This window comes from Drosophila yakuba, chromosome 2L (genome assembly GCF_016746365.2).
Source record: "Drosophila yakuba strain Tai18E2 chromosome 2L, Prin_Dyak_Tai18E2_2.1, whole genome shotgun sequence".
NCBI lineage: Eukaryota > Metazoa > Arthropoda > Insecta > Diptera > Drosophilidae > Drosophila > Drosophila yakuba.
This window is the reverse complement of record NC_052527.2, coordinates 2,492,745-2,513,436: the sequence shown is the minus strand read 5'-3', so window position 1 is coordinate 2,513,436 and position 20,692 is coordinate 2,492,745. Positions and strand designations below refer to the sequence as shown.

Below are 20,692 nucleotides of genomic sequence, written 5' to 3'. Positions count from 1 at the left end.
TCCTGCGACGGAATTGCAGCATGCTCTTGATTTTCATTTCATTAAGTTTTGTAATGGAATTTAATCGACTGAGCTATTAATAGACTGAGGTTAAATGCAGGCAATCCCCACGCTAATCAGTATTCTTATTTCAAAATACGCTGAAACTACACTTTTATTTTAGTTTACCTACACAATAAATTGAGCTAGAATTACAGCACATATTTATAAATATTTTTAAAATAAATTGTCACCTGAAAAGCGAGGAAATAAAGCTTTGGTGCAATTTCATTCACTTGACATTGATCCAAGCAATCTACACACAGTACACATTTGTTTTTGACCTGAAATGTAGCATAATTAATATTTATTACCCGCCCTTATCAGCATCAAAGTTCATTCAGCTGTTTGAATAGTTATTCCAGATTCCTATCACTTCATTTGCCAGCAATTTGTTACGTTTTAGACAGTCCGAGGAAAGTTGATATGCATGCAGATCGTTATCGCCCGTTTCGAAGTGGCTCATTTAATTAACAAATTACCCGTTGAGCTCTGATTTCACAGCTGGTTTTCCACCGATCTTGTAAGCAAATAAATGCTTTGCTTTTTATTTATTTAGTTTTTTTAGTTGAGTTAATCTACACTTGCTGCTCTTATCAACACGTAGTATTGGGGTATACCTGTGACGGTGTTGTTGCTGCGTTTTAATGCTGCGATAAGCTTTTTGCCATTGTTTTACTTGAATTTTCGTTTTTTTTGCCAAGTACTTGAACTAATTTTGATTAGCTGACGAAATTTTAAATTGACACCTGAGCCGCTATCACCTTCGATAGCTCAGTTGGTAGAGCGGTGGACTGTAGAAGTGTTCAAATCGCATCGCACCTTCCAGGTGATCGATTCCAGCAGGCATCCATAGGTCGCTGGTTCAAATCCGGCTCGAAGGATAACTTTTTGCCAATATTTATACCATACTTTAATGTTTATCCCTCACCTGTAAGCCGTAGTAAATAAAGAACATTGGATATTTTTTTATAAATTGTTTTCTTTTATATTTTTCATCTTTCTTTTCATCCTCGCTCCTGCATCATCGTCATCATCGTCGTCCTCAAAAATACGATTTGTTTTAAATAAATAAAATAATAATGTTTATATGACAAACTGCATATGCAAATCGTGCTCTGCAACATCAGGCACGAATCGATATTTTCCATTCATCGGCTTTTCTTTTTGTGGGTTTTTCTCTTTTCTTTCGTTTCTATTAATTTATCCAACATGCTGAGCTTAAGCGTTAGGTCTTACTTTTCTAGATTAATTAACGTTTACGGATTTATTCGAGCTTAGCTTAGAACGCATAACGATGTAGATAGTTATTCATATATTTATAGGGCATACGTTTTGTTTATACAGTTACGTTTAGTTGAATGCGCAACGAAGTTTCAATACCCTTTCGTCGATATGTGTGTGCGTGTGTGTGTGTGTGGTTGTGTGTTTGCTTATGGGTGAGTGAGTGTGAATCGCATATAAAGTATATAGGTGTTTAGTACATATACAAGAGAGTTACATATGCAATATCTGTTTGTTTTTCTGGTTTTCTACAACTATGTGTTTAGGATGATAGTTCCTAAGTAATTTCAAGTCATTATTCGGTTATGCTCGCGCTAGTTTAATTTACAAGTGGATTGCTATTGCTTTATAAAATTATTAACAAAAACGGCTAGTAGAATAGGTCTCCTTTCCACAAACATGTACATACAAAGATACCAGTTCGCATCGATAAAGTTTTTTTAATATATATATATATTAGCATTTTTATACAATTTGTTCAATTGGTCGCTCTTACTCCTACGCATACTCCTCTATTTCTCCCTTAACTTCTTCTTCTCCTTCAGCAGCAGCAGCTCACACAGCTTCACACAGATACGAAAGTATCTAATATCTGAAGTATCTGGCGGATGGGCGGGGACTATCTGTGTTGGGGGCGTGGCATGGCGGCTATATACAGTGGACTCTGCGCTCTCAAATCTGCACTCTGATCTGGGATTTTTCGCCAGCCTGGCTGGGGAAATCGACAGAGGCTCCAAGGTGGGCGGTTTTTGGTGGGGACGTGGATGTGGGCGTGGGCGTGGGCGTGGCTGCCGCTTGTTGCTCGTTACTCGATACGGCTAAAGTCTAACGATTTACACTTAAAATTCAAATATTCAGTCCATTTTGTTTGCGTTGTGTTTAAAGCATTGACGGCTTGGAACCAAACAGCATTTGATGCTCTCTCGCTCGCGATTTACCATCGCATCCACTCGGGAAAGTGGATGACGTGGTCTGGTGCGATGGTGGTGCGAATCTATCGACAGCCACAGCCCACCACGGTCATCTCCTGGTAGTTCTTCAGCACCACCGTACTTTGGTCGTTGAGATAGAGCATAGCCACGCTGTCCAGTTGCGTGGGCACGCAGCACGCCTTCGGCACCTTGCCGGGATTCATGTTGTTGACCAGCGTCTGCACCACGGCGTGGTTGGTCGAGTTGAAGTGGTCGGCCAGCGGGAAGGGGCACTTCCCGTGACAGTAGTACGCATCGTAGCCCAGCGGCGCCACAATCCAATCGTCCCATCCCACATCCGAGAAGTCCACGTACAGCGAATGCCGCCGGCAGGTGTCATCGTGGTTCTTGCGCCTCGTTGGCCGTCTCGGCTGCCGCTTGTTCCGGCCGCCCTTGCCGCCGCCCTCGCCGCCGGACACGTCCCGGATGGAGCGCGCCTTGTGCCGCCCGTCGTCCGTGTAGGTGAACAGGAGCGGCTGCTTGTGCTGCCACCGCTCGTGCGCCTCGTCCGCGCTGCGGCGCAGGCGTACATGGTGGTGTGGTGCCGGCTTCAGGGAGCGGACCGTCCGCACCTCCACCAGCAGTCCGTAGTTGCGCTGCGGACTCGCCAGCCACCGGTCCACGGCCGGCTGGACATCGAGGCTCACCGTGTCCGTGCTGTTCAGCCGGACCGTCTTGGTGTCCAGCAGCAGATAGCTCGGCTCCCGCTGGCCACGCACACCGACGCGCGTGATGTCATAGACGAGCACCTGGTAGCGCGTCCGATTTGCCGACGATCTGCTGGCCACCACCTGCGGACTGAGTGCGTCCCGGGTTAGCTGCAGCTCCGCGGCCTTCAGCTTCTCGTCGGCGGGAATGCTCTTCACGTCGAAGTGCAGCCGAAACCGGTGGTGGTGCGGAAATCGATCGTCGATTTTACTATCTGCAAGTGCAGGGAAAAGAAGGAAATTGCGGGTGAGTTTGGGGTAATAAAAGTTTAATAAACTAAATACCTATCTAACTTAAAAATGGGCTACCTATGTTTTAACCAAACTTTTTATCAGAGTTTGTAAAAAAAGCGAACACTTCCAGCTGTCTAGTTTATCCACCTGAAATCGGAATCAGCGAATAAAACCGGACAATCCGCAGGATCAAGTGCATGAGCCTCTAACTGTGGGGATATAGCGCGTACTCGGATCTCCGTGCAGATGATTAGACACACCTTCGGACAGCGTAGTCCATCTACCTGGATTCCTGGACCAGTAAGTAAGTACCCCCTGCTTAAATACACCCACTACTCTAGAGCGTGGAAAGTGCAGGAAAATCGGGGACGAAAAAGGTAGGTCGAAAATCGCACGTTCCAGTTGTCCAGCCGCCTTTTTACGACTGGCGCCTGTGCTAAAGACCCTGGCCCACACCGGCCTACCTTTTCGGATCTGTCTGTATATATATACTCGTAAATAGGTATGTATATATATATATAACTGTGAGGCAAGGTGCAAACTCTGCACGCTTGCCGAAAAATCTTAATTTGAATCGACGCCGCCGCCGCTGCCGTTTTCAAGTACCTTGCACAAAGAGCAAAGCGAGTCGTAAATTCTTTTGGGAAAGCGGGAATCAACCGGAGGGTTGGGATCCGAGTTCGAGTCCGAGTCCCCGAGTCTGAAAACCAGAAACCAACAAACGGCACAGATGCCACAGCCTAAAGACGTGGCCAAAACTGAACCGTAACCAAGACAAACTCGACTCGCCGGCTCGAGTCGGCTTAGACACTTGGCTTTAGACACTTGGTTTGTGCGGCTTGGTTACCTGCTCCTAACTGCTTTATTGTTCGACCCTATAATCCTGCGGAAAATAATGCGAAATACGCTTTAATAATTATTGTTATTCCTACAAATACAATATAAAAGCCATTTAGCGCATGCGCTAAACGGTCCTGGTGTAATTCCACTGAAAATTTTCAAGGTCACTGTCGAGCTGTCGTCGCGGCAGAGCAGGTAAAAGGACTCTCGTGTCCTTTTAGCTGTTCATTTTGGAAAGCCGTGGAATTTCCGCGTGATTTCACAGCGCTTGCGTGAATGATAGGGCAATGAGGGGTGGATCGATGGATCGGGAACGGGGACGGGGATAGAAGGATCTAGGGATCGGCAGGTATGCAAATCGCTTAGATGAAACAGAATTTCAGGGAAAATCCGGCTGGCTCTTCATTCGCATTTTGGTAGCGGAAAGTACGCATTGCGATGAGTGGGAATATAAATTACGGGTAATACAGATCGAATCCTTTCGCGGTGCACAAAAATCTAGGCGGCTGGCAGGTGAAAAATGCAGGTATAGGAAGTAATTGAAAACGGATTGGATTACTTTTATGTTCCAATAAAAGGGGCAAGTTACTCTGATTTTCTCTGTATATATTTCCTTATAAAATTCGTTAGTTTTGATTTTGGACTCTTCTATTGGAAATCCTAAGATGTACCAAGCGATCTAGATAAACCAGTATGAAATCAATAAAAATGGAAATTATGCTAAGGCCAATATCAATCTAAAAAGGTTTGCTTAAATTTAAATGTATTCGAAAGTTGCCCATAACAAAGCACAACCATTTGACTATTGTGGTTTGAGATCATTGCATTAGTTTTTAATTGCCTAATAATCCGAAAGGGATTTGCAAATATTTAAGATCTCGAAGAACATATTTTAATAATATTCCAAACGATTATATCCGCTTCCGGTTCTCTAGCCCATGATAAGTTCTAAATTCCTCATAAAAGTGGTTTTAAATATTTGAAATGAAGACTCACCTTTGTGTGTAAAACTTCGCACCGTGTTGGCCGACTTGGTCAGCAGTCCCGGCTTGGGGATGTTGACCGAGTCGAGCTCGTGGCCCATGATCTCGGCGTAGAGCCTCTTCATCGGCTCGGGGATGATGATCTTGGAGCGGTCGATCTTGGGCGGCCGCTTCATTTTGAACAGCGAGAGCAGGCTCTTCTCGATCTCGACTAGAGTGGAGGGATCTGGCTTGAGCTTGTCCTTGATGAGCTCCTCGTTGCTGTAGGTGGACGGGCCCTGCTCGGCGATGATGGCCTTGGCGTTGGCGGGCACATTGATGGAGGCCACCAGCGTTGGCTCCTCCACGAAGATGGATTCAATCGATGAGGATTGATGAGATTCTGTGTATGCACTGGCCTGCTTTGGCTGGTGGCTGCGATGGTGGTGCTGGCTCTTCTTGTGGCTCCTCTGCTCCTTGACAGCCATTTTGTTGTGGTTGTTGTGGTTGTTGGGTTTATTAACTAATTGTTTAGACTTATTTTTGGAATTTTCTAATTGGTCTGTTCTTGGTTTATGCACTTCGTTGAACTGTCGGTTCGCGTCACTTTTGCTAGGTTTCTTGTTTTTTGTTTTACTCCGATGGCTTTTATCACTATCACTGAACGAGGCGGGCTCGCTGAATGGATTAAATGCTTTTGCTAATGCTGTGCTGGTCGAGGCTCCTCCCGTTCTAGATCCAGATCGTCCTGATCCTGATGATCCTGATTCTGATTTGGATTCTGATTTGGATTCCGATTCTGATTCTAGCGGAATCTGAGCGGCAACGGGCGCTATGGCGGCGATGAATCTCTGGGATATATCCTCGGTGCTAGCAACTCGAACAATCGTTTGAAAAGTCGCCAGCACTGCGAGGAGTAGAAGCCATGCGCGCATGGTCGCTTGCAACTCTGAAACGAGACAAAGACGAAGACATGGGTTAAGCGCTGGTCGGCAAGGGTTAGGTGGCTTCGGGATAGGATTCGGATGTGGGTTCGGATGTGGACCGGAATGGAATCGCATTCGTATTCCACTCAATCCAATCCGCTCTTGCACTCACACTCAGGCGGCCATGGGTGCAAGCGGGACGACTATAGGGCCCAACTCTTCGTATTTCGTATCTGTCAGATGATAGTATCTGGTATCTTTCGCGGCGACGACTCAACGTATCTGTGTATCTGTGTGCGTGTCGGTGTGTCTCTGAGCGTGTGTGCGTTGGACGACGTGCGCTGCGCGACTGAACGCTGCTCTTCTTCTTCGGCAGGTAAGCGACGTCTGCAGCGGCGGTAGCTGCGGCAGCGGCAGCGCAGCGACCGCGGCAGCGACGTCGCCTCCTTTTGGCCCATTTGGCAGAGGGAACAAGAGAGCGGACAAGAAGCGGACCGACCAGACCAGAGAGCGCCTGGCCAAAGTTTTACGACCACGGCTGGCCGCCCTTCGGGGTGAAAGGTGCAACTAAAAAATGGTGGCTCTCCTCCTCCTCCTCCTCCTCCTCCTCCTGAAGCTCTCCCCTCTCGCTCTAACTGGCCACCCCTCTCACTTGCTCTTCGGCAAGTGTTGCAATCGCAGGCGGACATTGCACCTTTTGCACTGACACACGATCTTTTGGGACCAGCTTTATCGTTTTGTGTCTACGAATAGAAATTCAATATAGCCCCATACCAAACCCCAAACTTCAATATCCCCACCCCCCACCTCCCCCCCGATGGATTTTTCGGTTATTAGAGTAGCTTCGATCGTCATATTTTCCACTTATCGCGCTCGCTATAGCGCTTTGATTTACAAACAGGCGGCAATGCTCAAAAAAACCCCGAGAGCCAAACTTATCTGGAAAATTTATGAAAATTATTAGAAGTATTCTATATATTTTGGTTATAGGCTATAAATTTCCCAGATTTTATCTCAAGATGCGTTTGAGAAAGGTACGCCGTACGCACACGCACACACCTAGAACAAATTACATGTTGTTTTTCACATAAAGATTACCATCTTATCTTGTACTAAAAAAAATTTGTTATATGACAGGGCGCTTAAGCGCAAAGGGATCTTTCGAAAATGGTTAAATTGGAATTTGGAAAAGATGGCACACGCTGGGGGGTGCACAAGATCTTGGGCCTGCGATAAGGCGGATCGAGGGAAATTGGTTGAAATTAGAGGGGATCGTTGGAGGGAAAGGGTGAATGAAATTGAATTTCATAAATACGTTTATGATTTGTTCATAATTTGTTGTTTGTTTTTAATATGTTCCCAGAATTCCAAGTTCCGTGGGTTGTGGTTGCGTGTGGTTTCAGTCTCAGTCTCAAATTCTCAGTTTCCCAGTTTCCAGCCAGAGTTTAGCAGTATTAATAGGTTCTTTACTACCTGCCCGATGGCTGGCGATATATGGGACAAACGGGGGTTTCCCCTAGACATCCGAGCGATGAATGCCAGGCGCTATCCGGAATTTCCAAGCTCGTCGCCCATTCAGTGAAACTACGCGCACCAGATACAAGCCACCAGATACGATACTATATCTATAACTCGCACTCAGCACTCAATTTGAGCCATGAAAAGTCGCAAGCGCCTGCTAAAGTTCAAATTTCAGCTTTTTGTCGCAGCACCAACGACTCCGAAATGTTTCGCAAATTGACACATTTTTTATTGTTAATGATTAACGTTTGATTCCGGTTACCCAACACCCCAAAAACGCACACATACCATCGCTACTATACGCCACTATAAAATAATCTGTGCCGCACTACGTCAGCAATTAGATTGGTTAATAATAAACGCCAACTTGGTCTCAAAACACTTGGACGGACACTCACGCACCCAGAAGATACAATAGAGTCGAAGACTATATTCTGCCGGATTATTTATGTGCCAGGATATTGACATTTTTGTTTTGTGTTTGCCGCCGCTTTTTATGTTCCCTTTTTTTAAGATTTTGAGAGGGTCCATCTATAATATTAGTTCTGTATCAGAACGGTACTTTATTGTGCTGGCCAACAAAGGCTGGAGGAGTTCTTGGAATAGGATCCCAGGCCAGGGCACAATACGATTATGATGTACGTGGGGAAATATTTTGATTAAGCGCTACATAAAATTCGTTTCGAAACAGGTTAAATTCAGTTAGTTTGCTTTTCAAATTCACGCCCTATTCGTAAGGAGAACTATACTTTTCGATTGGCCAAAAAACAAGACTTTTTCTTTTAAATATGCTTATAATATGTGGCAGAGTACGCCAAGCCAATTGAGTTTGAGAACATTCGCCAAATATCCCATTACCAATTCCTATGGACAATTTGAGTTCTCTCGAATGACACGACTGAATGCCACATGCCATCGACAAGGCGAACAACCCGAAAATTCCTCGGATCGACGAGTACCATATTTTCAATATCAAATGAACTTGGCTCGATATCGAATGCACGACTGCCATTATGCAAGGGTTTTGTGTGCAGTTCTCACAAGTTCAGATATTCACCTCCGCCCCTTTTGTTTCACTTTTGATATTTTCTTGTTATACCCGTTACTCGTAGAGTAAAAGGGTATACTAGATTCGTTGAAAAGTATGTAACAGGCAGAAGGAAGCGTTTCCGACCATATAAAGTATATATATTCTTGATCAGGATCAGTAGCCGAGTCGATCTGGCCATGTCCGTCTGTCCGTCCGTCTGTCTGTCCGTCTGTCCGTCTGTCCGTCTGTCCGTCTGTCCGTCTGTCCGTCTGTCCGTATGAACGTCGAGATCTCAGGAACTACAAAAGCTAGAAAGTTGAGATTAAGTATACAGACTCCAGGGACATAGACGCAGCGCAAGTTTGTCGATTCAGGTTGCCACGCCCACTCTAACGCCCACAAACCGCCCAAAACTGCCACGCCCACATTTTTGAAAAATGTTTTAATATTTTTTCATTTTTGTATTGGTCTTGTAAATTTCTATCGATTTGCAAAAAAACTTTTTGCCACGCCCACTCTAACGCCCACAAACCGCCCAAAGCTGTCACGCCCACACTTTTGAAAAATGTTTTGATATTTTTTCATTTTTGTATTGGTCTTGTAAATTTCTATCGATTTGCCAACAAACTTTTTGCCACGCCTACTTTAACGCCCACAAACCGCCCAAAGCTGCTACGCCCACACTTTTGAAAAATGTTTTGATATTTTTTCATTTTTGTATTGGTCTTGTAAACTTCTATCGATTTGCCAAAAAACTTTCTGCCACGCCCACTATAACGCCTACAAACCGGCAAAAACTGTGTTTAAGACTCTCCTTCTCCCTTCCACTAGCTGAGTAACGGGTATCAGATAGTCGGGGAACTCGACTATAGCGTTCTCTCTTGTTTTTTTTTGGTTTTTTTTTTGACACATTTACATAAGCTTAGTGGACGAAGGCCCGGCACTCACCTCAGTCTTATAAAGTTTCCTATGGTCGAGTGGTATCTTGGTCGCTTGATATTGGATCTCCGGGTGCCCGTATCGCTCAAGCCGAATATCGATACGACATGTGTTCGCTTATTAATTCGAAAGCCGTGTGATGGATCGCCCGTTTGGTAATGGTAATGGTAATCGTAATCGTAATAGTAACGGTAATGATAATGGTAATGGTAAAGGTGAAGGAAAGCAATCAAAGTAGGAGCGACCAACTGTCTCGTGCACTTTTCCACTGAATTTATGACGGGGGCTCGGGGCTCGGAATCGGTTTGGATTCGGATTTGGATTTGAAGTTGGAATCGGAATCGGAATGGGATCCGTTATCGCGGCGAGCGGCTTTCGGCTTTCGGCGTTCGGCTTTCGGTTACACTTGGATATATTTGCACAATTTACAGATGTTTATGGCACTGCGGCCGTTTCGCTTTTCAAATAAATCACGCTTGTGTAAATATCTGATAGGGATGTCGGCTACTGTTTTCCTCCGATAATTGTAGATGAAGTAGATCGAGTTCTTGTTGAAAATAGTGTTGCCGCATTCGAGGCGCACCTGGTCGGTTGATGTGGCTGCGGTCGGAATGCCGCGGCACATGACACTCTGGCACCCTGGGGTCGGGATCTGGATGCGGATCTTGGTGGATCTGGGCACGGGTTGGTATCCTGGGGGATACACCTGTCACCCGGCGGCTCCTTGGGCGGACGGTTCGCAGGTAATCCACATATTTTGCCAATGACACTCGCGAAACGCACTATGTTGAATTGAATGGAATTGTTTCTGGGGGCATCTCCAGTATCTGTTTCTCTATTCGAATCCGAATAATCTGTATCTGTTTCAGTATCTGTATCTGTTTGTTGTACTTAATTCGTATTCACAGCTTTATTTGCTTTGGCTGGCCGTTCGGATTTCAGGGTTTCCCTTTACAACCCGTCAGTTGACATTCCACACACCCAGCTGAAGACACACACTCGCGCACAACAACAATCTCTTGGTGCCTCAATTTCTTTGTTTCCGCACGGAGATCTTTTGGCGATCGTAACGCTTCACGTCGCGAATCTGTCCGATACTTCTTTCTGATTTTTGTATTTTTTGGGGGGCCCGAGAATTTTCCTCGAAAGCTTTGGGTTCACGCCAAGTGGCTCACTTTCCGCCGCTCATTTCGCTATAGATTTAAACTCGATCAGCGCTGTTGAACGACTAACGCCTTTCTGTCTACCTCTACCTGATTCCGATACTTCAGATACTCGGCTCGGTTACAGATACATCGGCGCTGCGAGCGCGCACACACACACACAGATACACACTTCGGCAGCTCCACTCCACGAGAGAGGGAAAGAGACTGCCACGAGAGTCGTAGTAGCCGAGAGAGTCGAGTCGCCGATCGCGAGAGGAGAACTCGGAAAGTTGGGGCTTTAGCCCCATCTCCATCATTATCGCGATCATGATCACGCATCTCGTCTAGCGTTTCTCGGACTCGGATTCCCAGCCAGCGCGACGTCAAAATCTTCCTCGTTTTTGCGCCGCTCTCTTGAGTGACCACACACACACTCACACACACACACTCAACCAGTTAATTGGTCGACGTTCTCTGCGTTTTTGAGTCTTTTTTTGCTCTTTAGAGAAAGAAACTCACTCACTCACGTTCTGAGCTTTTTAAAATCTTTGGGGCTTCAGCAGGGCAGGCATTTTGGAAAACTCTAAGTGGTTACTTTGGGGCTCGGCTTGTAGGGCGAAATGAAATCTTTACGCTAGTTAAAATGTAGAATACACGCCAAAGTCATTTAAGAAAATATTCTAAACTCCTACAATTTCTAAATTCTTAAAAAGTATCTTGAAACAGTCTTATTGTTTCGCACTATCTATTAAACGCTTGGAAGTTTAGTAAAAGGCGATATTATAGAACGGCTTTTAAGAACTTTGTGGAACAATCACTTCCCTTAATAACAGAATTTCGTTTTGCTTTCGATTTAAGTGTTGAACAAGTGCTGCCTTTTAAGCGAGCTTGTGACTAATGAACACAAGAGTTTTATTATATATTTTGGAAATGTAACTTTATAAGCACAACCAAATATGTTTCATATTGCGCTTTAGCCCATTTTGTGACATATTAAAATTTAGCTCGAAAATCGCTTCCACAATCGCGCCCTACTTACATTTGACACTCCTGCGAATTAAGTATCCAATCAGCCGAGTCGTTTCCTTCGGGCAGCAGAGTGGAGCATTTAGCTCTCGGGGATCGGGATGTCGAGCTGCACGAGCGCAATGAGCCAAGTACGAAACCAAACTGTCTGCGCATTCCTGGAGTCTGGGACCTCGGATGCTCGGATGCTCAGATGTTCAGATGTTCAGAAGTTCAGTTGTTCCGATGCTCGGATGTTCAGATGTGCCAGCCAGCCAGGCAGCGATGGTATAATGACGATGATCACGATCATGATCACCGATCCACCGCACATGCCATGCTATATGGCATATGATGGCACAAGTGCGAGCGAGAGAGCTCGCTTTCTGTGTGTGTGTGTTTAGGTAACGAAATCCTTGGCAACAACACAAACAGAAAATGAAATCAAAAAGTCAGGAATTAGTATAATTTTATTGGTCGGAAGGCAAGAGGTAAAAAAAAGGGCAGCGGTGGCAGCCATAAGAATGACACATGCCGGCTCTTTCGCACTCGGGCACACAGATACGCACACACACACACTCACAGGGCCAGCTAAATGCATTTTAACTGCCTTTTTGTTGTTGCACTTGTTTGTTTGTGGAGATGACTTTACGTTTAGTAACTCGGGGCTCTTTCTTTCTTTCGACTCAAAGGCGCGTCTTCTTGGGCCTCCGAACACCCGCGCATGCGCAGCCAACGTGGCTCTGCTGCAGTGGATTGCATGGCCTGTTGCAGTTGTTGCAGATTGTGCTGCTGCAGTTGTTGCAGTTTTTGCTGCTGCACTTATTACCAACTGAGCAGGTGCTGCGAACCAGCCAAGAAGACGACGGCTAATGGGGTTTGGTAGGTGGAGCTGGCTTACAAACTCACACAATGCCAAAAGGTTGCAGACAAAGTCTGATTGGGAATGATAGTAACTTTCTTTTGCTTTCATTCTGAGTCTGGAACATTCTGTAAGCTGTCTTCTTAGCAAATTACTTACCGAAAGATATCTCTTCCTTAAATCTGTCGGTTTCGTTTTAAGATGTACAAAAAGTACCAAGAAAATGTGTTTCAAGCTAGTCCAATAAGGTGCCTTTGTTTGGCCGCCGGAAATGAAGCTCAACTGCGAGAAAACCCAGTTTATGCCCTACTCAGATCCTGGTCCGCATCCATTGAAGATCGTTGGCGTCGTCTGGTCGATAGACTGACCAAATGGAGCATTGCCAGACATTGTGGCTATACTTCAATGTACTTTACTTCACTGTACTTCGCCACACATGGTCAACTGGCGCCAAGGCTGCTTAAGTAGCCTTTGTTCCTGTCCAGTTCTTCACTTGTCGCCGTCTGTCCGGCTCTTGTGCTTCCCTACTTACGCAGAGAATCGAATTTCTTAGATACTTCTACGGTTCCCTAACAGGACTACTGCTCCGAACTATATTACTTTAGTTTCTATGACAAAATACAAATTTGTGTAATTAATAAACATTACATTCCAAATATCTGATCACTATAGTGCACAGTAGTGTAAGACATCATTACGATGCGAATGGTATTTGCTTTAGAAATGTATATGACCGTGACTCTCCGCTTTGGCTGCCTAACCCCATGATGCCCCACCTCCCCGCGGTGGTGATTCATGCCCATTGGCGCACAGAAAAACTCCAGAGCACTCCACACAGATACAGATACAGAAACAGATACAGATACATTTGCCGCGAAGAAGGCGGGCTCCAAAGTTCGTGGAGATCCTTTTGTATGTTAATCGTCTGTCTGATTTGTCCGTCTTTCTGTCTCTGTGTGCTCTGCTCTTCTGCGCCGTTCTTGAGATGGTTATGTGATGGTGATGGTAATGGTGATGATGGTAATGGTGTTGGTGTTGGTGTCGTTCTGTGCTCCTCCTTCGATTCGTTTGGTCTCTTCTGCTCTCTCGCTCTGCCGCTGCATCATCCGGCAGATAAACAGATACAGATACAGAGACATTGGCCCTGCGGAATGCCGGCTCTCCTCCACTCAACTTTAATGGCACTTAATTACCTTTCGCACGGCCCTGCTTATCGGACCACCAGAAATCGGAGTCCTTGAGCGGCTTATCGCCGCTTGCCATCCCTGGCGCTACTTTCACTGGACCAAAGGAAACCAACAAGTGACGTTCGAAATTCCAAATACGAAATCCATTATCAGCTGCCGTTCATTTATCAAGTGCTCGTGTGTCATTTGTTAAAGGCAAGTGCCTGGCAAAAACATCTCGCAGCGCAAAAACTCTCGAGTTCTGGATGGAAATGGTTCTCATCCCGATCCTGGACGGGGTACCAGACGGCGGTCCACTGACCACATGCCAGGACCTCGGGCACAGCAGGATCGTCCCGATCCCGATGCCGATTCCGATCCCTTTTTGCATTCTGTTTTCCCTGGCACGCAACGGGGGCGTGAGTCCTAATTGTCCTCGAAGTGGCTAGGAACTGCAAGAATGCGGGTTCCTTGGCGTAGCTGGGATAGTTTAATCAAAGTCTAGAAGATGGACAGACTTGACAGTAACTATCTTTGATCATTTAGGTGTCCCTTTTCTGTAAAAACTCCTTCCATAATATGGATTCAAATACAACTTATTATATTAAGAAACCTTCAGTCTTTCAGTCAGTATTACGATATCTTTTTACTAAACTTAGCCACAATTATGAAATATAGCCGCATGATATTTCAACCCAATAGTGACTGATAGAGATAAGGGTGTCCTAATAAAGATATCTATTTCCCGAAAACTTTACTCCCCCAATTAGGCCTTATGTTGCTATTATTACAAGGTATAGTGTTTCAGCTGTTTGCAAACAAACGCACACACACAGTGAGGTTAACCAAGAAATGGACCTCATTAGGGGATCTTTTATACGTGTCCATTGATTCGCTCCGTTTCTTCTTAGCTGGCCAGCTAATCAATTACCATCGAGAAGCAGCCAAAAGGAACAAAAGTCGCCAAACAATGCCGCTTGGCACGTGGACACTCGTCGAGAGCCTTTCACTGCCTTCAGTTTGATGGAAAGGTGACAGTCGCAGTCACTTCAGGAAAACCAGAAACCGAACCTCCTGAGGCAGCCGCAAAACTGCAATAACAAATACAAAAACACCATCCGATACAATCCGATTCTGAATCCGAATACGAATCCGATTCCGATTCCAATTCCTACGACCATCAATTGTTGCTCGACTGGGTCCCTGGATTCTTGTCTCTGGATGCTCCGCAGCGTCTTTTGTTCAATTAAAACGTTATTATTGTGTGTTTCGCTCTGCGATGAATGACAAACTGGCGGTAAACTGCAACTGGGGACTCAAAGTCTAAGTTGCATCTTGTGAAAGCTGATCCTGAGCGTTTTGTAAGAAGCGGGGCATGGAAATGGGTTTCGGTCTGCGTTTTTTTTTTTTAGATTGGGTTTGGTATTGGTTTTGGGTTCGGAGTCCGGAATCCGGGATCTTGTGGTAATTCGATGCTGCCGCCAATGTCCCTTCCTTTGTTGTCGTCGGAATCGTTTTGTTTGTTTATAAATTGGTAACAAAGCCTCCTCCTTCGCCGGCCATTAGCCATCAGGATCGGCACTTGATTTATGCATTTTGTGATCGGTAACCCGAGACCTTGAAGCGTTTTATTAGCGCCAGTTAATAATTCCCCTGGGAACATTGTAATTTCCAATGGCCAATGGCTCCAAATTAAGTGCAATTGAGTATGGGTGGTTCATAAAAGATCTTCTGAAGTCTATTGCCTTAACTTGATTGATGGCGCTATACCTTATTATTTACTAGAGTTTTTTATGCTTTTTTCTATGACTGGATACACTTTCATAAACTTTAACGTAGTTGGTCTTTGAGACATTGTATTCCTAAACAACTTTGTGCATAATAATGAAGACTTCTCGCACTCGTCAGCGGCGTGAAGCAATCCATATAGGAAATGGGGAGGAGGGAGCCACATGGCTCCACTTTATGGAAACAGTTTGAATTCGAATTAACACAGCAGGCAGCCCGCATAAGCATTAAAAGTCAATTGCAATTAAGTTCGGTTAAGCATGCACGTATCTTTTTGTAGGGGCTATGTGCGAGAATATCAAAGGTGGATGGCTCGAAGCCCTCTCGAGTGGGCCACAAATCAAATTGGCTCCCTGATCCGGGGATCGAATTGAAATCTGTGCAGTGGGGTAAGGGGGGATAGGGGGATCGGAGATAGGGGGATCGGGAGCTGTAGCGCCATCGATAAAACTTAATGGCCACCATAACTGTTGAGCCGAATGGCGGCAAATTGCAGCGCGCATTCAAATTTATTACTAATTGGGTGTGAATTGCAGGCAGTGCAAGTGCTGCATATGCAGCATGCAGCATAATCGAAATGGGTGCTAATTGATAGGCCTTTGATCTGCGGCCTCTATTTATTTACAGCGATTGTAAAACAACGGATCGTGCATAAAACAAACATTGCATGGGCATGGGGAAATCAAAATGGGAAGCCACTACCAAATGGGTAGTACTCCACGTAATCGCCGGGTCTTCGTGGGTCTGCAGCCAATCCGTTGACTGCACATCAAAATCATCATTAGCACCGGCGCTCTGCAGTTGCCAGTTGGTATTCGTGATCTGGAATCTTGGATTCAGGACTAGGAACTAGGGGTTCTTCGACACATTCACGTAATGGTCGCATTACTGTCAAGTGGCCAACGGAAGGGAGACATCAAATTTTATGATTTCATAAATATTTAACCAGCGATTCAATCTCTGGCAGTTCCACAACAGTTTGCCCCTCGTTCTCAAGAGTGCCTCCTTGTTTACACTAACTATTTCGGATCCCGCAACAGAACACATTAATTTACTTTGTCTTCGGGCTGTAAACACTCGTTTCATTTACTGTTGCCAAGTCTTTGGCGTTATCTTCTGGTCTTGTTGCTGCTACCACATAAACTACTCGTAATGGCGCAATAATCGCCACTTACATAAATGTTGCCTAATATCCATTGTTGATTTTTATGCATCGGCACTTAGCTTTTGTTTTCCACTCGATTTGTGCAGCTTATTGTATCCCTAATAATGGAACATCATATTTTTCGGGAGCCATAAAATCAAAGCTGTTTTTCGTGTTCATATTGCAGGGTGTTTGAGAAACAGAGGATAGTTTTGGCAATTATTAATTTAGAAATTTAGGCAAATGTGGAATAGAACTGCCTGATGTTCGAAGTACTGAGTCTTCTAAGGAACTGTATCTGTATCTGGAAAATGCCTATGCATTTTCACACTCTACCCACTTCCTACTTTCGTCGTTCGTCCTTTTTTATCTGGGCGATGCCCCCGTTTCGAGCAGAGTAAACATCGGAAAACATCGACGGATCCATAAAGTTATGTTACATTTGCCATGCTCAGGCCCAATCAAAAGTACCATAAAATAGGCGATCTAGCGATCACTCCAATCCAAACAAAGGCGGGCGCTAAACTCGAGACGATATTGCCAACTTTGTTGCCAAGATGATAAAATCGTTTGAGAATCTGTCACCTTGTCGCCATAAATTCGCAACTCGAGGTGGCAAAAAACCACAAAACAAGCGAAAGATGAGGTGCCGATGATGGGGAACATAACATACATACTCGTATGTACACAACACACAATCAACATCGAAATTGAAATCGAAATGGGGAAGGAAAGTCTGGGAAGGTACTAAAGTTTACATACTCTTAGTCTCGTAAATTGTAAACAAAATTATTGCAGCGATTGCCGAAATAAGTGCAACCGCAGAATGAAATTCAATTTGAGCGAATTGCAAATGCAGTTTTGTTTGTTTGTTCGCGCGGTTTTTGCACTGCAATGCCGCTGTTGCTGACCCAAAGAAAGAGGGATTGCGAATCAGCCTCGATTTCGGATCGATTGTGGCATATTGGGTCTATTTTTACCCCCGCTACCACTACCAGGCAGATAACTTGTTTATTTATAAGGCCTGTGTTTGACATTGAAAATAATTTATAAACTCTGTTGTCCGCGCACAATTCATACACTTATGCACTCCGCCATTCACGAGCTTCATTCATAGGGAATCCGCGGCTCAACACACTCATTACAAATGCAATTGGCAGTGCCGCGCGGCACAGATGTGCTGCAGCACCGGGCAGCACTTAACTGTAGGCCCAAAAATGGTTAAAGCCATTCATGTCAGGATCGGCAAAAAGGAGCCGCATCCATCAGTATGCAACATGGGGCAGCAACATGTTGAGCAGCCGCAATGTTGCCGCAACAATTCCGGCCAATTGCTGCGAAATGTTGCCACTGCCAGCTGGCATCTTGTAAATGCGCCGCATGACAATGAAGCCAACTGAAGCCTGCGCCTCGCCCCATCCGAGTCCCCATCCCAATCCCCAATACCCATTCCCAATCCCCATTCCCCAACCCCATCCTCATCCCCGACGATCCATCCCGTTTTGGGCAGGACAAGCTATTCTCCTCCGATCCGTTCTAGTCTCGTCTGGTGAATGGCTCATGGCTCATGGCTCATGGCTCTGACTAACTGGCTGACTGGCTGTCCACAGTGCGTATGAATGGAGACAGCCGCTCGTCATCAGCTCTGCAATCAGAGATGGCAGCGTGAGAGCTTCCGATAATGACCATCTAGATCTATGTAGTATAGAAATACAGATCCTTAATGTTGGCAATAGTAGTGGGCCAAGAATAACTGCCACTTTAAGTAATAATTCTGAAAGTGTAAAGCACTTTCTTAAATCTCATTTGACTTAATAAGATCTTCAATTAGCATACCGATAATAGCTATTATTAGTAGCCACATATTTATCTAAAGGCACTTGTACTTATCGTTTCTTCCCATAAGTAGTACTACGATCTTTCAAAAACTACCAACTCCTTTCCTTGGCTATCAGATACTTCAACTTACAACAATCCATGGCGATAAATCAAGGCTCTGCAGCGAGCATCTGATGGCCGATCTTATCGAAGGTGCCATCTCGATTCTGGGATCTTGGCAATCTTCTAATTTCGCATGCAGCCGCAGACTCGGACTCGCCTCGATTGCCAGATCGCGTGCATTGCTCATATATGGCAACGGGCGCGCATGGCGCACGTTTTAATTAGGATAATGAGTTGTTTCCGGGCTGACATCGGCGGAATGAGCTCCTCCAGCTCCAGCTTCAGCTCCAGCTTCAACTACAACTCCAGCTACAGCTACAGCTCCATCTCCAGCTGAAGAAGATTCATTCAGAGTTGGCCAGCTCAACTAGTTGTTGGCCATCAGCAGTCTGGGCCATAAATGGAGGTACCATGTTGGAATTACAAATCGTTGTAAGTTTAATTAAAAATTAATAAATTTATGAGTTGCCATTCGCATTAGCCATGCCAATTGTCTCTGGCCAGGAGCAATGTGCTGCAGCGATGCTGAAATGCAGCAATCTTGCAATGTTGCAATGTTGCAATGTGGCGATGTTGCACTGTTGCGATGTTGCTGCCTGGTCCTCATTGATTTATGACTGCTCCTCCGAGAGAAGGAGAGACTGCCGGGCGTCTGTTGGCCCTCATCTTCCAGGTCCTGCATTCCATCATGAACAATTCCTCGCAATTTAGGAACGCATGTACTACTTTCAGAGAGATAACAATAATCCTAATAAAAGTATATAAAGTGTGATTCAAAAAGGAATGTTACATTCGAGTAATGCTTAGTTTAGTATTATATTCACTTCTTTCCATTGCAAAGTTAAGGAACTGACACTTCAAGGAGCGCCGCCTTTGGGTGACGACTGACGCGCTTCTTGGCCACTTCAGTTGACTAATTACCAGGAGCCAGGATGGTGTCGCCTGACAAGTATGATCTCCTTTCGGACGTCATTCACAGCTCGCCGGCTGTGGTTTTCACCATAGCTGGTTCACCAGCAGCCACGTTGGTGGCCCGGCGCTAGCTCCTGGATTCCTAGATTTCGGGAGCCGGTTCCCAAACAAATACCAAATATTAGCGCTTGCCCTTTCAACGATGGCTATTCCGATCCCGAAAACCGAACACCGAACCCAATCCCGTACTGGCACTCCGGTGATGTTGTTTAATTGCCGCTCTGACAGACGCACGCATGTCAAGTACAAATCAAAGCGAATATCACAAATAGATACAGATACAGCTACAATTAGAGATAGAGATACAGATACAGATACAGATACAGATCCAGATACATAGATACATCTATAATGCGGCTAGCTGCGTTTGCGTTAATTTTTTGTTTATTAGGCGGTAAATATCAAAGTTGAGCATAAATCAAATGCTGGCTGCTACATATCCCACAAATACAGGGGCACTGAGAGGTACTCTCGTTGTTCTCGTGTCGAAACTTTTCATTTTTCGACATTTTTTTTCCAGTTGGGCTCTCGGTTTTCAGTTTTCAGTTTTCGGTTTTTGGCTTTTGGCAGCGTTAATTTGTACGTTCTACAAAATGCAACTTGTATCTTGTATCTCACGGTCTGTTTGTTTGTTTGTTGCTGCTGCTGCTGCTCTGTTTGTTTGCGTAGCTTGTACGCTCACTTGGCTCTGGGTTCTGTTTAGTTTCAATAACCATTTTCCAATTAACACGAAACGCGTGTTTTTCACGTTAATTAATACAGAACTTTTTATCAATATTTGCAATAAAAATCAATCAGCAGCTTTTGCAATTAATCAACATCAAAAGCAAGCGCTCCCCGGTCAGCCAGCCAATATATTTATGTATGTGCAGATACAGATACAGCTACAGCTGCGAGCACAGATTTCGATGTGGAATAGGTAGATAGGTAGGTACACAGGTATCACAGATACATTAGCCCACTAAGTACCAAACAAGAGGAACAAGTTGCCGCCACGCTTTTCTGCGTTGTTGGCGCCTTCCAGCGAAAAGCGTCTGTATTTTTTCGACTGACCTTTGATTGCTATTCGCGGTACTCAGTGCGCCGTATTCCAGCGTGCTTATATAAGCATTATATAAGCAATTAAAACTATTATCAAATGTACCGATTCCGGGTAGAACACGTGAAATTTATAGACCGAATTGCATTTAACTAAATGTACACGTAAACAATTGCC

At 45.0% G+C, this 20,692-nt stretch overlaps 1 protein-coding gene and 1 non-coding gene across 5 annotated transcripts in view; one reads left to right on the top strand and one right to left on the bottom strand.

Moving 5' to 3' along the window:
- The first annotated feature begins 802 nt into the window (after positions 1–802).
- Trnay-gua lies at positions 803–923 on the top strand. The gene is made up of 2 exons: positions 803–839; positions 888–923. It is a non-coding gene; the product is annotated as a tRNA-Tyr (tRNA).
- A 116-nt stretch (positions 924–1,039) lies between these two features.
- LOC6526571 (protein decapentaplegic) overlaps positions 1,040–20,692 on the bottom strand; it is a 33,699-nt gene continuing 14,046 nt past the window's right edge. Inside the window, exons 1-3 of one of the 4 annotated variants that reach the window (XM_039370467.2) lie at positions 11,638–11,981; positions 5,072–5,986; positions 1,040–3,216 (exon numbers count right to left, since the gene is read on the bottom strand). In XM_039370467.2, coding sequence (XP_039226401.1) covers positions 2,318–3,216; positions 5,072–5,972 — 1,800 coding nt within the window. In that variant the 5' untranslated portion in view covers positions 5,973–5,986; positions 11,638–11,981 and the 3' untranslated portion in view covers positions 1,040–2,317. Of the gene's footprint in view, positions 3,217–5,071; positions 5,987–6,135; positions 6,310–9,462; positions 10,814–11,637; positions 11,982–20,692 lie in introns of those variants that run through there. The other 3 variants (XM_002087645.4, XM_039370466.2, XM_015197940.2) reach the window with 3 other exon arrangements.